This window comes from Callorhinus ursinus, unplaced genomic scaffold, assembly GCF_003265705.2.
Source record: "Callorhinus ursinus isolate GAN/ISIS: 27379988/994484 unplaced genomic scaffold, GSC_fseal_2.0 scaffold27, whole genome shotgun sequence".
NCBI classification, from domain to species: domain Eukaryota; kingdom Metazoa; phylum Chordata; class Mammalia; order Carnivora; family Otariidae; genus Callorhinus; species Callorhinus ursinus.
In genome coordinates, this window is record NW_027397089.1 from 21,360,117 (window position 1) to 21,375,458 (window position 15,342).

General features: G+C 44.5%; 1 protein-coding gene across 4 annotated transcripts in view; it reads right to left on the bottom strand.

The window, feature by feature from the left end:
• ETV6 (ETS variant transcription factor 6) overlaps positions 1-15,342 on the bottom strand; it is a 233,424-nt gene that overhangs the window by 193,241 nt on the left and 24,841 nt on the right. Inside the window, exon 2 of one of the 4 annotated variants that reach the window (XM_073877970.1) lies at positions 10,769-10,855. The exons of the other annotated variants lie outside the window; for them this stretch is intronic. Within the exon in view, the coding sequence (XP_073734071.1) occupies positions 10,769-10,855 (87 nt within the window). The remainder of the gene's footprint in view (positions 1-10,768; positions 10,856-15,342) is intronic. 4 annotated transcript variants of the gene reach the window in all.

Here is a 15,342-nt window from a genome sequence, read left to right on the forward strand (position 1 = left end):
ACACACACACACACACACACACACACACACACACACACACACACACACAAAGGATTCCTAGGATTTAACATCATTGCTGTAGTGATTTAGCCTTACTGGAGCATTATGGCAGGAAAGGACAGTAAACCAAGGATGCAAACGGTAACAATCTTCTCCACAGTGATGGGGTATGAGAAAAAAACAAACAAACACATAGCTTTCTGTGGCATTTCATCAAACAAGTAACAACCAAAGGTTTTGTTTTCAATTTATTTTCAAACTAGGTAAGTCAGCCTTTCTGGAAACCAAATTGGGCAAGAGATTTTGTCAAGGTCCAAATCCTCTTGCCAAATTGCATTACCTTATGGGCATGATTGGAAACCTCCCGGGACTTAGTTATGGGAAAGTTTCACAAATGTGACACCCAGATTGGACCGCTAACATACAACTTAGTTCACATTAAATAAACTGACCCAAACCAGGAGATCAGAAAAGGCTTTTATTAAGATGTGGGTTCTGAGTTCATTTTCTATTTAAATGCTATGTTTTCCAGTTCCTCTCACAAATGGACACTCTATGCCATTTAGCCACTTGTCCGGTGCTCCCTCCTGCGGCAACACCCTCTTCCAATTTATCAGTGTCTCCACTCAAGCCTCTGCCCTTAAATTCTTCAACGGTCTAGGGCCTTCTTCAACATTTTCCATAGCATCGGGAAATTTCAAAAGTCAGAAGGTTCCTTCGAGATCTTCTAGTCCCATTCTCTCATTTTACCAGAAAAACTGTGAGGCCCACGGAATTCAAATGACTGGTTCTAGTTTAGAAGCAGAATCTTTACAACCTTTCAACTGTTTCTTGAGAACAGAGAGGAGGAGTACGTTTCCCTCTAAACCTGCTCTTTCATCTTTTCCTGCATCTGTCTGCTCTGATACCTGCTGCCTCAGTAAGCACCCCCTTTCCCAGGGAAGCATTTGGGTGAAGTATCAACTATAAATGGAAGAGAGCTCAAGTAACCACTCTGTATCTTAGAGGCCGAGGTAACATTCATCGCCCACAGAGTTTCTGCCACTGTCAATCCCCAAGAAATTTCAGCCAAGTCATGGCAACAAAATAAATTATTGGCCCCCCTGCTTAAGTGATGAGCCAAGGCACGATATAATCGTACCATTCAATGAAGATTCACCAACTGCAGCGTGGAGAAAAAGACAGGAAGGAAAACTATGCATTTAAATTTAACAAATATTTACCGAGGTATTGCCTACCATTTCTCCGTAATTTATTTATCTATTTAACAAATGCTGAATATCACTCATGTGTTAACCACATCGCTACCAGGAATAAAAAGATGATGTAAGAAACAGCCTCTGCCCTCGGGGAATTTACAGTCTGGTAAGGAAGTCAAATATTTAATGATGATTGTAATAACAGAGAACCTTTACTGAGCACTTACTATGTGCCAGGCTGGTTCCAAGTGCTTTGGACGATAGAACGAACTCCTCTAGTTATTACTGCAACTCCGTGAGGTGGGCTCTATTTTTTTGTTATTTGACATACAGTTGACACACAAAGTTACATTAGTTTTGGGTGTGCAACAGAGTGATTCAACATCTCTATGCATTATGCTGTGCTCATCATAAGTGTAGCCACCATCTGTCACCATAGAGCACTATTACAATACCACTCACTACATCCCCTTTCATCCCCATGACTTATCCACTCCATAACTGGAAGCCTCTAAGTAGGCTCTATTTTTAATCCCTATTTTTACTCTCAAGAAAAGTAAGGCACAGAAAGATTGGGTAACTTGCCCAAAGTTCCATTCACCGTTTCAAGAAATAGGCACTGCTCTGGGTGCTGGGGACACAGCAGTGAACAAAAGAGACAAAAGTCCCCATTCCCGTGGGGCTACATACTAGCAGAAGAGGAAATATTTTAAGTAAAAAACAACGAGGATCAACGTCAGAGAGTGGCAAGTGCCCTACAGAAAAACAGAGCTGTGAAGGGGACATAAAGGATTGTTTAGAGGGAGTTGGGTCGTTGCTATTTCAAAAGGGGGACCCGGGAAGGCCTCCCAGATAAGGTGCCATCTGAGCAGGGATCCGAGGTGTCTGCAAGCACCAGGGTGAGATCTTCAGGCAGGCGGTCCGCAGCAGAGCCCATGGCCTGACCACTTTGCTCACCGCCTCTCCGCCATGAATACAGTGCAAAAGAAGCTGGAGCCTTGCCCTTCCTTCTAGCAACCTCCTTAGCCAAGCTTTATTTTCTCTTCTGATTATAAAAGTAATGTGTTATCACTGGGAAAAAAAAATAGGTTTAAAATTGGGTTTTCATAGAAACTTCTATTCCCACAGAGGTCTGAGGTTCATCAGCCAAAAACACTGGAGGGGTCTGAAAGTCTGACAACACAAAGTGGAAGAGAGAAATGGAAAAGGCCCTGGACAAGGATTCCAGAAATTCTGGAAATCTCTGCCTCTAGCCAAAACGTACCTTTGCGGGCCTGTTACGTCCCCTCCCCAGGCCTCGGGGTCCTCACCTCTGAAACGAAGGAGGCAGATTAGGCAACAGGACCGCAAGGCCCTTGAAAACATTCCACAAGTGGATGATTAAAAACAAAGAGGCCACTGGGAACATGGGGAAAGCCATGTTAAGGGCTGCTAAACACATGAGTCCCCAACGCTGAACCCACAGCCACGTAAGAGGGCCAGAGGAGCAGCTGAGGTTCCTGCAGTCCTTCAGGATGCCCCCGGGTCATCCAGCACAGAGGGAAGAAGGAGCAGGAGGAAGTGCCACTAGGACCCCGAGGCCCTCTACCTGGCTACCAGATGAGGACAGCACGAACGTGAGCCCTGGAAACTCCTCAGGCTCTGACTCCACACCTCAGAGGACCTCTCAGATGAAACCTCATTATCCTTAGAAAGGACAGCCTTGAGGACAAAATGAGCCCTTCTCCTTCTAGCTCGCGCCGTCAAGTATTCTCTCCACCTCATGCCCTAGAAGGCTGAAACTGGACAGGACCATAACACAGCTCACTTCCACTGGGGAGCCCTGAATCCAGGGAAAGCAGAGCGCACCCAGGACAAACTCTCGTGCCTGGCAGGAAGAATCCCAAAGTCAAAGGAAAGAACTCCAGCTACTTCAAAGCAACGGCTCTTGTGGGGATGGTTCCCATTCATCTCCGCGTTGTTCCTCTCTCCAAATTTCTCCATACTGTTCGATCCCTGTCCGTACCCTCCACCTCACTCTTTAACTCTCAAGGCGCTAATTAACAGGGTGGAGAAATCTCTACTTCAATTCATTAGATTCTGTTCATACCGTAGTATTTTTTTTAAGATTTATTTATTTATTTTAGAGAGAGCGCACGCGCTGGGGGCGGGGGCAGGGCAGAGGGAGAAAGAGAATCTCCAGCAGACTCCCTGCTGAGCACAGAGCCCTCCATGGGGCTCAATTCCACAACCATGAGATCATGACCTGAGCCAAAACCAAGAGTCCGACGCTCAACCGACCGAGCCACCCAGGCGCCCCTCATACCACAGTGATTTTTCTAAGAGTCCTCTGAACCCGAGCTCGATTTGATAACATCACGAAAAGGAAGGATGACGTACTTACGGTTCATGACAGATCCGTTTGATGCATGCATTACAAGTATGAAAATGCCAGAAAATTCAGTGTTTCACAGAGGCCTGTCTTCAGTATCTTTTGACAGATTTCAGTGAAATTCAGTATACAGAAGTCACAGATGACATACACATAAGGGACATACATCATCTTCGCACGACCATTTCCCCATTTTATTTTTTTAACCACATGGTGAACTTAAGGGAAGAGAGGCACAGTGATACACGGACCCATACTGAGTGTCGAGCTGAATTCTCTCCCAGCTCCTTGAGGAAAGGGAAAACAGTATTTCCATGGGGAAGGAAGGACATTTCATTCCATGCACCTGCGGGGATACGTCTTCTAAAGGGAGAGACAGGACAAACACACACAAAAGTACAATTAAATGGATAAATGGTTATGACTTTGCAGAGCTAAATATATGAAAGCAGAGAGAAGGCTGTAGCAAACAGAGACAGTGAGCAGGTGGAAAAAGAGGTTTCATCGGGAATGTTTCTAGAGAAGGAGATTTTTAAAGCCCTGTTTTGAAAGTGAGAGAGAGCCACGTTTAAGCAGAGAGGTGCCCACTCTGCATGCGATCATCCTCCTATTTAATTTAACCTCTGCACTGAATGCTATTAAAAATCTATTAAGCCTCACAGAAGACAGCCCATTTGGTTTCACGATGGCCACCTGACTGACACAGCTTAAAGGATGAACCGAATCCTTTCTATAAAAGCAATGCATGAGTCCAACATTCAAATAACTCCATAGAAAGCTACTTTAAACACATTACAGCTCACATAACCCTCATAAAAACCCAGCGTGGGAGCCAACAATCAGTGGCCCATTTCTCAGCTGAGGAAACTGAGCCTCAGAGGTTAAAAAATATGCCAAAAGTCACACAGTGAAAAAGTGGCAGAGGCTGAGCTCAAACATGGGCAGATCTAGCCAACTTTAAAGGCTACTGAGTTTTTGGGGTTTTTTTTAAGATTTTATTTATTTTTTTGACAGAGAGAGACAACAGCAAGAGAGGGAACACAAGCAGGGGCAGTGGTAGAGGGAGAAGCAGGCTTCCCGCTGAGCAGGGAGCCCGATGCGGGGCTCCATCCCAGGACCCTGGGATCATGACCTGAGCCGAAGGCAGACGTTTAACGGCTGAGCCACCCAGGTGCCCCAAGGCTACTGAGTTCTTAAACACCCTGCTAGGTAGGTAAAAGAATACAAAGAAATCAGATCTCCAAAGATGAACCTAAAACAAAGACTTCCCCAAAGTCATCCAAAATATAATACTATCTTATCCCGTGGCATAATAAAATGTGTTCCTCTACCACCATCCACTCCAATAAAAATTTTATTTGGTACAAATCCATCCGATCTTCCCAAGTGCACGTACTGGTGTGCGCAGGGGCTGTATGATCTCTCTCATTAGAAGGAGAACTGGTCACAGAGGACTAGCTGTTTTCTCTGAGAAGAGAGACGTCTGCTGTCCGCCAGCCCCTCCGGTCCTCCCCCCTGAAATCATCACTCCCTCTGCTAGCTTCGGAGTCTCTGAGAACAGATGGTCAGGGATGGGTGCGAGTGAGGCCAGCATCCCCGTAGCTTCCCCACTGCTCCATCACTAGAAAGCAAAGAGATGAAAGCAGCCGGGGGCAGAGATATGACAGAAGAAGAGCACTGGGGCTAACAGCCACCAGAAGGAGAAAGCAAGCTTTCCACAGCACGTATTTTTGCTACCCCTACAATCGTGGTCTAATCCCTGGACCGAAAAGCAGGATTCCATGACCACAGACTGTACCTGAAGCCTAACTTAGGTGAACTCTACCATCCAAGCAACAGGCTAACAAGGACCAGAGGTAATTAGGATCTTCCCCCCTACTCTGGGTCCCTCTTGGCCAAATGGATGTGCCACCGAAGGGGAAAGGGGAGGGACATCACTAAGTACCAGAGACCCAGATGCCTAGTAGTGGGACTAAGTGAAAATGACTTTGGTCTATCCACAATCCTCAAAGATGAAGAGACTCGCAAAAACACAAGCACATTTGACTTCTCGTTTGCCTAACTTAACTGGATACAACGCATGTTCTAGCCAAAATCAACCACTTTCCAGGGCCTGAGTGTGCCATGTTTTCCCATGCTTCTAAGTTCCCTGAAAGAGTCCATACTCTCCACCTTCCTAACCTATCTTGTGAACTCTTACTCATGCTCCAATGATCAGATCCAATACGTTCTCCCCTGTCACCCCCAGAAGTCTTCTCTCCCAGGGAAAGGTAAGCACCCTTTCTCTATGACCTAAGGGTTACAGCATATCACAATGCATTATAATTCTCCCCAATAGATGGGAAGTTCTTTAAGGGCAAAAAACTGACCCAATTACACACCTGGAAGCACAAAAAAGACTGGTCTCATGAGAACATGGCTTTACCTTCAAAGAGTTTAAGATCAGATAAAATCAACAAGCACTGACTACACTGAACCTACATGTAAAGAAAGTGCTCACTGTGTGCCCAGACTTGTTCCAAGCACTGGCTGGGGCCAGGACAATGGTGGAAGAAATGAAGTCAAAATAAAATGGTGCCTTGCCTCATACAAAGTTCACATGCGACTTCTTCACACCAACTGAAATAAAAAGCAGAGGATTTATCTCCATCATGCTTCCCACAAATGTCCTCTGGTTCATACTATCACTGCTCGTTTCCAAAAAATGAAGTCCTATACACAGAGTCATCTCTCGCATATGGACAACTGATTATATGTACAAGAATATTTATAGCAGACATGTTCACAGTAGCCAAGATCCTAGCACCAACCTGAATGCCCATCAACGGGAGAGTGAATGAGTAAACGGAATATAACCCAGTGGAACATTATTTGGCAGACATTAATCTAGTTCTTTGCATATAAAGACCAACATCAAAACAAAAGAATAAAATTACAGGAATATGAGAAGATGGTGCCTGAATGTATGCAAAATGAACAGGTGTCCTGTAAGGGAGTGAGGAGGGCAGGGGCAGAGAGAGGACAGCTCCTGGCACGTTCTGCCACTAATTGATTTCCCCCAGCCGGCTTGTGTCTAGATTACCAATGGAAAGGAGGCAAGACATATGCATCCAAACGTCCCAGTGTCAATCCACGGAGCCCTCTTTTTCCTCTTGGCATTCACTGGAGGAACCTGAGCTCCAGAGAACACCAGATACCCTTCATTTACCTCAGCACCACAGAGCACGGGTGGACCAGCATTAATTTCATCTTTGAATATTCTGACCCTCTCCAAAGTGCATCATAAATTCATGCGTGTGACATCGAGTACACGGAGCTTCTGGCAAGAACATCGCTGTATTTGCACATGAAAATCAATCAGGTCTATCTTCTCCCGCAAGTTACACTAAGCACACAAAGCTCTCTCCAATGGTTTGGACTGCATGCCCCTGAGAAAGTGTGCAGCAGATGTCTGAGAAATAGACAAAGGGGAGGGAGGGAAGAGTCTCCCAGCGGGAGACAAATGATTCTGTAGAGAACGCGCCTCTGGGGGGAAACGTGGTCAGCCAGGACACTGAAACACGTCCAATGTCTACAAACAACACGGCAAAGGATGCTCAAATCTCCAAACACCTTCAAACCAAGCCCTAACCTGAAACTTCAGTTGATGGCAGTTTATTTTTTTGTTTTATAAAAAGCTAGGTAGTGAAACATTGGAAGCAGACAGGCAAATCTTCTTTGCTTACCTAAGCCTGCCCGTTAGCATAACTTGGACATTTTTATGCCAGGATGACTGCAAACAATCAAGTTTTCTTCCTGGAGAAGACTAGAGAAGAGCTAGCCATGGTTTCAAGGAAAACAAAGTTAAAAGTACTGTGCTGGATGTTTAAATATTCAAAACCTGCCTAATAAGCAGAGTGAATGTTCAAGCCCCACCCCTCCCCACCACGAGGGAGTCCCTAAATTTCAAGGGAGGGGGGAGGCTTCCTTTACTTATTTTGGCTTTTGCAGGGATCCTTTAAGAGCAGAAAACTGTATTATGGTTCTCCCTCCCCCTCGTTCACTCTACTTCCAAACTTCAGAATGTTCTTCCACAACTCCGGCAAACACCCCACATTTTCCTGCCTGGCTGAGTCCTGGGCCTCCTTCCCAGTAAATAATCTTGGTGAGATCTTGCCAAAAACATTTCTTAATCACATATTTTCTTTGTCTAAAAAGAGTTATAGATGTAGTAAGTAAACTTTGTTCCCAGGGCTTCCCATATTTTCAGGAGCCCCATGTCATTTAATGTGAAGCTTGGTTTGCTTCTTTGAGCTACCACCACTTACACTTTATTTTGGAGCCTGTATTTAAATCCTAGATTAATCAGCATGGAGTAGAAAGTTGTGGTTACGCCCCCTGACCTTGCTGTCTAAATATACACAGTCTCGACCAGGTGATCACAAAGGAGTCTCCTAATTAGCCCCTGGGGACGCAGAGGCAGGTCTGGAGGGGCAGCTGGTGGTACTGCAGTTACTCTGGAAGGGCCTCTGCGTGCCACCACTCTCCTCCTAAAAGTTCCAAGTTGCCCTGAAATGTGGTTTTGCAGTCTTTGGCCCCAGATCCAGAGAGGAGTAAAGGGGGTGATGCCACCTGGTTTTACCTTCTGTTGTCTAAGAAGGCACCATCAGCCTTGCGGGAGTTGCTGGGAAGACTAGCGGGAAGGTGAGCGCATCCTGCCTGGTGACTGCGATTCTGTAGTTATCGATACCTCAAGGCCAAGGGAGAAAGGGCTAATGGAAAGCCAAACAAGTCACTGGACAGCCACAAGACTGAAGCAGAAATGATTAGAGAGCCCAAACTTGAACCGTCGTGGTTGCCCAGCAACACGGCCCTGCTGTTCCCCTGGGAGACCCATTCTCCCAGGGTGTCGGGTGATGACGTTGTTTTCTTGGTAAGTTCATGTATTGGTTCTCCAATTGCTTTTCTCAGCAAGTTTACAGGCCTTTAACCCACACTGAAGGGCTTTTCAATAATGTCCCTGAAACCTTACCCGTCACTCTTTCCCTGTATCTACCAGCTGCTTCCGTGAGATGGGCTGCTTCCTTTGCCCAAAGGGTCCCCCCTTGCTGCAGGCTTCCCTAGCCCACTCTGGTATGCCTAAGACTGTGCCTTGGAGTCCGACAGCCCAGAATCTAAGGCGGGGGGGGGGGGGGGGGGGGGGGGGGGGGGCGGGCCTACCATTTCCTTGTCATGTGACCCTGGGCACCTACGTCATGGCGGACATGAAGATGATTGACCGAATACCTGTAAAATATTTGAACAGTACCCAGTACAAGGTAAACACTCCCTGCATGCTGGCTGCAGTCATTAAGATCATTATTCTAGCTTGCAGTGAACTTTCTCCCTCTTTTCAACTCTTAGCACTCATCTGCATTTGGCACTGATTACATTCTGCGTTCAGCTACTACTTACCTTCTACTGCGGACATCTTACCTCAATTAGGCCACAAGTTCCTTAAAGGTAAAGACTACAGTCTGGGTGCTTTTCTTTCCCTACAACGCTGGGAGGGGTCTTAAATGCAGGAACACAGTAAATGCCTGAAGACTTTCTTGTAGAAAGGAAATATGTGAATCCACAAATATCTCCACTGTGGACTCAGTGAAATGTCTACCAATGTTTAGTCTGACTGTGGCTGGCTGTGTTTGAAGAGAGACTGACAAACTCTTTGTATGTATGTGGAAAGACTGCTTCTTTCAAAATCTTCTTTTAATGGCTGAGAAGGAAAATGCTGGAATCGTCCACTTGTGCTCGATCACCTCAACATAATGCCTCATTTTATCTTTGTTACAGAGAAGATTAAGACAAGAAGGTACTCTAATTTGCTATCACATTTAAATCAAATTTAATAGAGACCAGCTTCCCTATGGATTCTTTCCCTCCTCCCTATTTCCCATATATATATATATTCATATATCCATGAAAATACGCGTGCACGCGCGCGCGCGTGTGTGTATTGTTGGTTTCTACACACTGATTTTCCACTTCCCGGTTTTAACCCAGAGAAGAAGAAGTATTAAAAAGTCACAAGAGAAAAAAAAAAGAAGTTGTCACTTTTATTTTACCCAGAAAGAATCAGGAAGTGTCCAAAATCTCAAGAGGGAACATGTCCTGCAGAAATTAGAGCTTATTATTACAGAGAGATAAGGGTTTGTGCCTTTCAGGGCTTATATATTTCAAGGGGTCTTTAAGCAGCCTGAATTTTCAGTTCCATTTTTTTCTGGAACATTCAGGGGGCAATTAAGCATAACTGATAAACACATCGGCCAAAAATTATCACGAAGTTCACCATCAGTGTATTTTGGATGGTTCTATTTACCCTGCCGAAAAGTTAGACACCAAAAGGTTACGCATTACAAATGACTGCGACTCAAGCCAGCATTAACAATGAAAAGAGTTTGCTTGAGAGATGGCACACCCTGGCAGGCCCACCAAAATCACCAATCTCCTTCCCCCCACCCCCTCTGGAGGCTGTTCCCAGGTCCTTCTCTTCATCCCGTCTCTGGTGTCTTGACTCCCCCAATATGTCCTCACAAGGCTCCTGACCACCCTTTCCTGGAACAGCCCCATCCCTGGGGGCCTGGGTCATTCTTTCCTATTGCCCATTGTGTCCGCCTCAGAGCACTCAACACAATTACCTTCTTTTTATCTTACTTATTTTTGTCTGTCTCCTCACATTAGAATTTTGGCCCACAGGTGTTAAAACCTTAGGCCTTACTTTTATAGGCTGTATCCTCAAGGCCTAAAACACTAGGTATCATATTTGAGCGGTAGATATTAATTAAATAACATGGAAGAATTACTGTTAGCTTTGTTAGATGTAATAATGACATTTTATTTCTTCTTTTTTTTTAAGCCTGTTAAAGACACATACTTAAGGGGCGCCTGGGTGGCTCAGATGGTTAAGCGTCTGCCTTCGGCTCAGGTCATGATCCCAGGGTCCTGGGATCGAGTCCTGCATCGGGCTCCCTGCTCCTTGGGAGCCTGCTTCTCCCTCTGCTCCTCCCTCTCTCTCTCTCTCCTCCTCTGTCTCTCATGAATAAATAAATAAAATCTTTAAAAAAAATAAAAATTTTAAAAAAGTAAAGAACTTTTACATGATGCTTACACTCATCTTGTGCAAATATTAAAAGGAAAATAAGTAAAGTGATTTGGTCATGGTGCGCCTAAAACTTCGTACCTGCGGGCCCAATTCCCCTGAGTCATTCTGATTCAAAGTCTGTGACCAACAACCATCTTTGTCTTCTATCCATGTATCAGGATGCATCTGTGGAATTAATTATCAATTAATTTTATAACACAGTGTTTAGGAAGGTCAGGCCTTCGTCTTTATGCACACATTCGCAGAGTAATTAAAGAAAAGCTTCTTGCAAAAGAGGAGCTCAGCAAGGACGTTTGGGAGGCAACTCTACCAAGTATGTCCTAGTCTCTGAGACTCCCACAAGAACATCGGTAACACCATAAAAAAAAAAAAAAAAAAGGAGTAACAATATTTTAGGGAATTTTTCTTTGGGCGGTCCGCTTCTGAGTTTAAATCCTGGTGACATTTCCAGGAAAACCAACTTGAAACTCAGGCTCACGGTTTGCCTTCAGGTTCTTCAGATATGAGAGTTGCAGAAACTAATGGACTTAAAAAGTAGTCTTAAAGGAAAGTGGAGGCCCCCTTTCCTCTTCCCAGTCCTACTTTCTGAACCTCTGTATAAACCAGACAGCAAGAGAGTCTAGTGGTCTATATGCCGTGGCAAAAATGGAGCAATAAATGAATAAATAAATGTCTCGAGAAGGAATGAGTAGATTCACTTCTTAGAGTTCTTTTTACATTTTTATTTTACCTTAGTTGCACTGTGATTTATCTATAAGGGAGGCATCAGTACGAAAAGCGTGGCTAAGTCTTGGTGTTATCTATGAAATGTGAAATTAAAACAGTCTTGTAGAAATTCAAACAAATTTCCTGAGTTTTTGTCTACAAGGGATTCCTGAATCTAATCAAGGCATAATTTTAAAATTAAAACAATTAGCCTTGACAATCAAAGTGTAAACAAAATATACCATATAGATTTACTCACTGAATGATGGTCTGAAGCCTTTAGCCAGCTGTGAGAATGAGCATCATAGCCTAGTCAGGGTCTTACATTCCTAACTTCAGTCTTACCTCATGATTTTCTAAGTCACAGGACTTTGTGGTTTATGATATAAAAATAAAAAACAGGCGAAGCCCACCAGAAATGAGCACTAAATCTCCTAAAAAGTATTAATAGCTAACTTGAGCTATGTAAATGATTAAGGCCACAGAACCCAAATTTTTAGCCCACTATATCAAAAAGAAAAGGTGGGGCTGTGTCTGCTACTCAGTAAATGAGCCAAACAAAAATTATCCTGAAAAACAAAGGAACCCAGTGGACTTGATAGTACTCCAGCCGCTATGGCACGCAGATCCACGTGGCTTATAGCTGCCACGGCATGACAAAGATTACCCCTATCCTCCCTCCAGCCATGGGGCAAGGATGCTGCCATATTAGAAAGAAGGTAAGTCTAGACCCAGTGGGATGCAGAGAAGAGAGGCTGGCTTAGCAGGCCAGAGAGGAAGCTTCGTCCCTGTGCCACCAAAAAATGTGGACCAGACGTGGAGGACCCTCGAGTGTCCTAATTACCTATGTATAGTATTCAAGACTTTGAAAAGCAGAACAGCAAGGAGTATCATGGAAGAGCATCACCTGAAAGGTCTGAATTCACTTGAAGGAATGAGCCATTCTCCACATCCTTGCAGGCAAGGGACACAGGCTAGAAAGATGGAGAGGTCCTGACACATGGCACCACCATCTAAGAGACCGCAAGAGTGCTCAAATTATAGCCAGGAGGAGAAGCAGATCATCAACACCGTTGGGGAAATGCTCTAATTAGTTTCCATGCAGATCACTTTGCTGCCGGAAGGCAAAATAAGGACAGTCCATCATCTTAACAAACACTTTGCTATCTGCTCTTCCCCTCACATGAGTCTTCAATGGAGGGAGTTAATCCCTAGTTGCAAGAAAATCAATGTGCTCAGCCTGAGTCAAATTATATGAGAGATGCTCTCCCCGAGGCAGAGTCCCTGTCCTAGCTGGACATGTAATACGGATCTTTCTGGATGAAGTGAGTGAGAATACCATCACTAACGGGCAAAGGGGTTCACAGTCAAAAACAGAGGAAGCAAATACTCTACCATCAAAAGTAGTTTTGAAATAAGAAAAATGTACACCTTAATTATACTAAATAATACGCACAGGGCAACTATGCAATTTGGTTTCTAGCTTATCGACTGACCTGAAATACATTGATTGCCCCTGACAACTAGCAGCTACCATCTGAGGGGCCAGCATATTTCCCTTTGCTTCTCATAGGAACATGGGATCTTTTGAATCATCACTCACACAGCTGACCAAAATGCTCCCAGAAAGCATAAGCTATGAACGATTGAAATCCCACCTGCATCCTTTCAGCATTCAGAGGTCAAAATGCCCTTAGAGCCAGAGAACTATCAAATTGGATGTCTCGACTTTTACAGAGGCAAAAACTACAAACCAGGAATGCTGAGTGTCTTATCCAAGGGCACAGCTAGTCCTAATTCCCAGCCAAGTGCTAGTCCCACTACATCATGATGCCAAACTCAAATGAAATCAATGAAAAGAGATTTGTAAACTCGAGAAGAGTAATACGATGAGATGCGTGAAACCCAGAGGATGCCAAAGTGATGGATGCCAAAGGGAGTGTGGCCACTGTCCTAGGTCATTCACAGACCCTAGAACAAGTATGTCCGAAAGTAAGGAACTGTCCATTTCCCTAACTATGACAGCAGGGGAGAGACATGGTCTATGAAAGACACAAGTCATCGAATGTTACCAATGAGTGAAATTCTTCGTAAACACGCCATTTCCCTGGGAGAAAAACGAGAGAGTGACAAAAATAAATACAGCCAAATCCCATGATGGCCCCATTTAAAAATATATTTTTGGACTAGAAAACATCAAGACAATTTAACAGGCCCCAAGTAAATTCTATGGTAGGCGCACAAGGAGGGAGGCCCCAGTCTATGGAAACCAGGGAAGAGAGGAAAGGAGACACAGTGGGAAGGATTACCAAGCTTTACTCAGGAAGGAATGTTGTTGTTTTGTTTTGCTTTTTCTCAAAAACGCATGTATCCATCCATCTATCCATCCAGCACTAAGAACTGACCCGACCTAGAAAACTACACAATTGCTGGGAGTGGCTGTTTCTCCTCAAGCAACCATCTGACCTTTGATTTCAATGCTGATAGCCAGAGGTGAGTAAAGGGAAAAAACTAACCCTTCAAGGCATGATCTTTTCCAAAAGTGCTCACCCCTTATCTCCCACACATTGAGACTGTGTTGATTACACACACACACACACACCCCCCCACAGTGGACAAGAACGGTCTCTTTTCAACTCATATGTTATCACTAACTCATATTAATTCTCTCGTCTATATAGACAACACCAAAAAAGGTATGGTCAGGGTAGGAAAAGAGACCATCTCAAGAAGAGGAGAAACACACTTCTTTCTGCCAGAGATGAAATGGGCGAGAAGCAGGTGTTACCATGTTTGTTGTGGTGAACACATCAGAAAACAGCCAAAATGAGCCTGTCTTTGTCGACCACCGAGATCTGCTCGTTTTGTTAGTTAATGAAACCATGTGCTAACCTTTAGATTAAACCTACGGTAGACTTCCTCCCTGACCTCAAGAGGTTTCTTTGCCTTGATGTCTGATCAAACAGACTTGGATGTTTATCAGCATCCATGGTTGAGGGGCACACATTTATAACCTTAAAGTAAGAGTTGGACATGCCAGGTTTTCCTTCAATCTCCAGAGCCTCAAAGCACTCTTTTTGTTCTATTTTCTTGCCCAAAGTTCCTACAATAATAACATGGTATGTGTGGTACCTGATCATTCATAAGCCTGTCCTTTAATTGATTTAGCAGCAAGCACATATCAGGCACTGCCTGCTAGATACCAAGCCAGGCACTGGGATTACAGAGATGGGCTAAGAGTCTGGCATGGCGCAGGCACCAAAGAAACGATGCTTACAGGGAGGAGCGAGGTGCCACAGCAGACTGCCTGAGGGACTGTGGGGTGCTGAGGCATGGAATCTTTGCTGGGGGAGGTCAGAAAGGGCTGAGAAACACGAAGGATGAACAGATGTTTGTCAGGCGGAATCTGACAAACATGAACACCTAGGTGCTCTTAACAGCCCTACAAAGTAGGTGTTACTATCCTCACAGCAACTCTAAGTAGGTGCTACTATCCTCATTTTACAGTGAAGAAACAGGAAGTTTAAAGAGGTTAAATGATTCGCCCCCTTAAGTTACAAAGTAAATGGCACTAGCGTGCCCTTAACACACCAAGGCTCTTGAATCAGAGGCCTTGTCTTCGTCACCATGGTAATTCCAAGATACCTAGAATATCCTAGGTGCTCAGTAAGTATGTGTTCAATTAATCCGAGTCACCGGACTGCATATCCCATGTTATTTTGGCTACATCCCAGCAAAGTAACCAAGAAAGATTCAGATAAGCATAAAAGAGCTGTCCATCTGCGTAAGAAACAAGAAAGAGGTCTTCGTGTAGGCCCATCATTTCAGGCCAAAAGCAGAGTGTATGTGTGTATGCGTGTATATACGCATGTACGTATGTTTCCAGAGAGTAGAGACACGTATGCTACCTTATCCAGAGCCAGGAAAGAGCTTGGATTTTCAGTAGT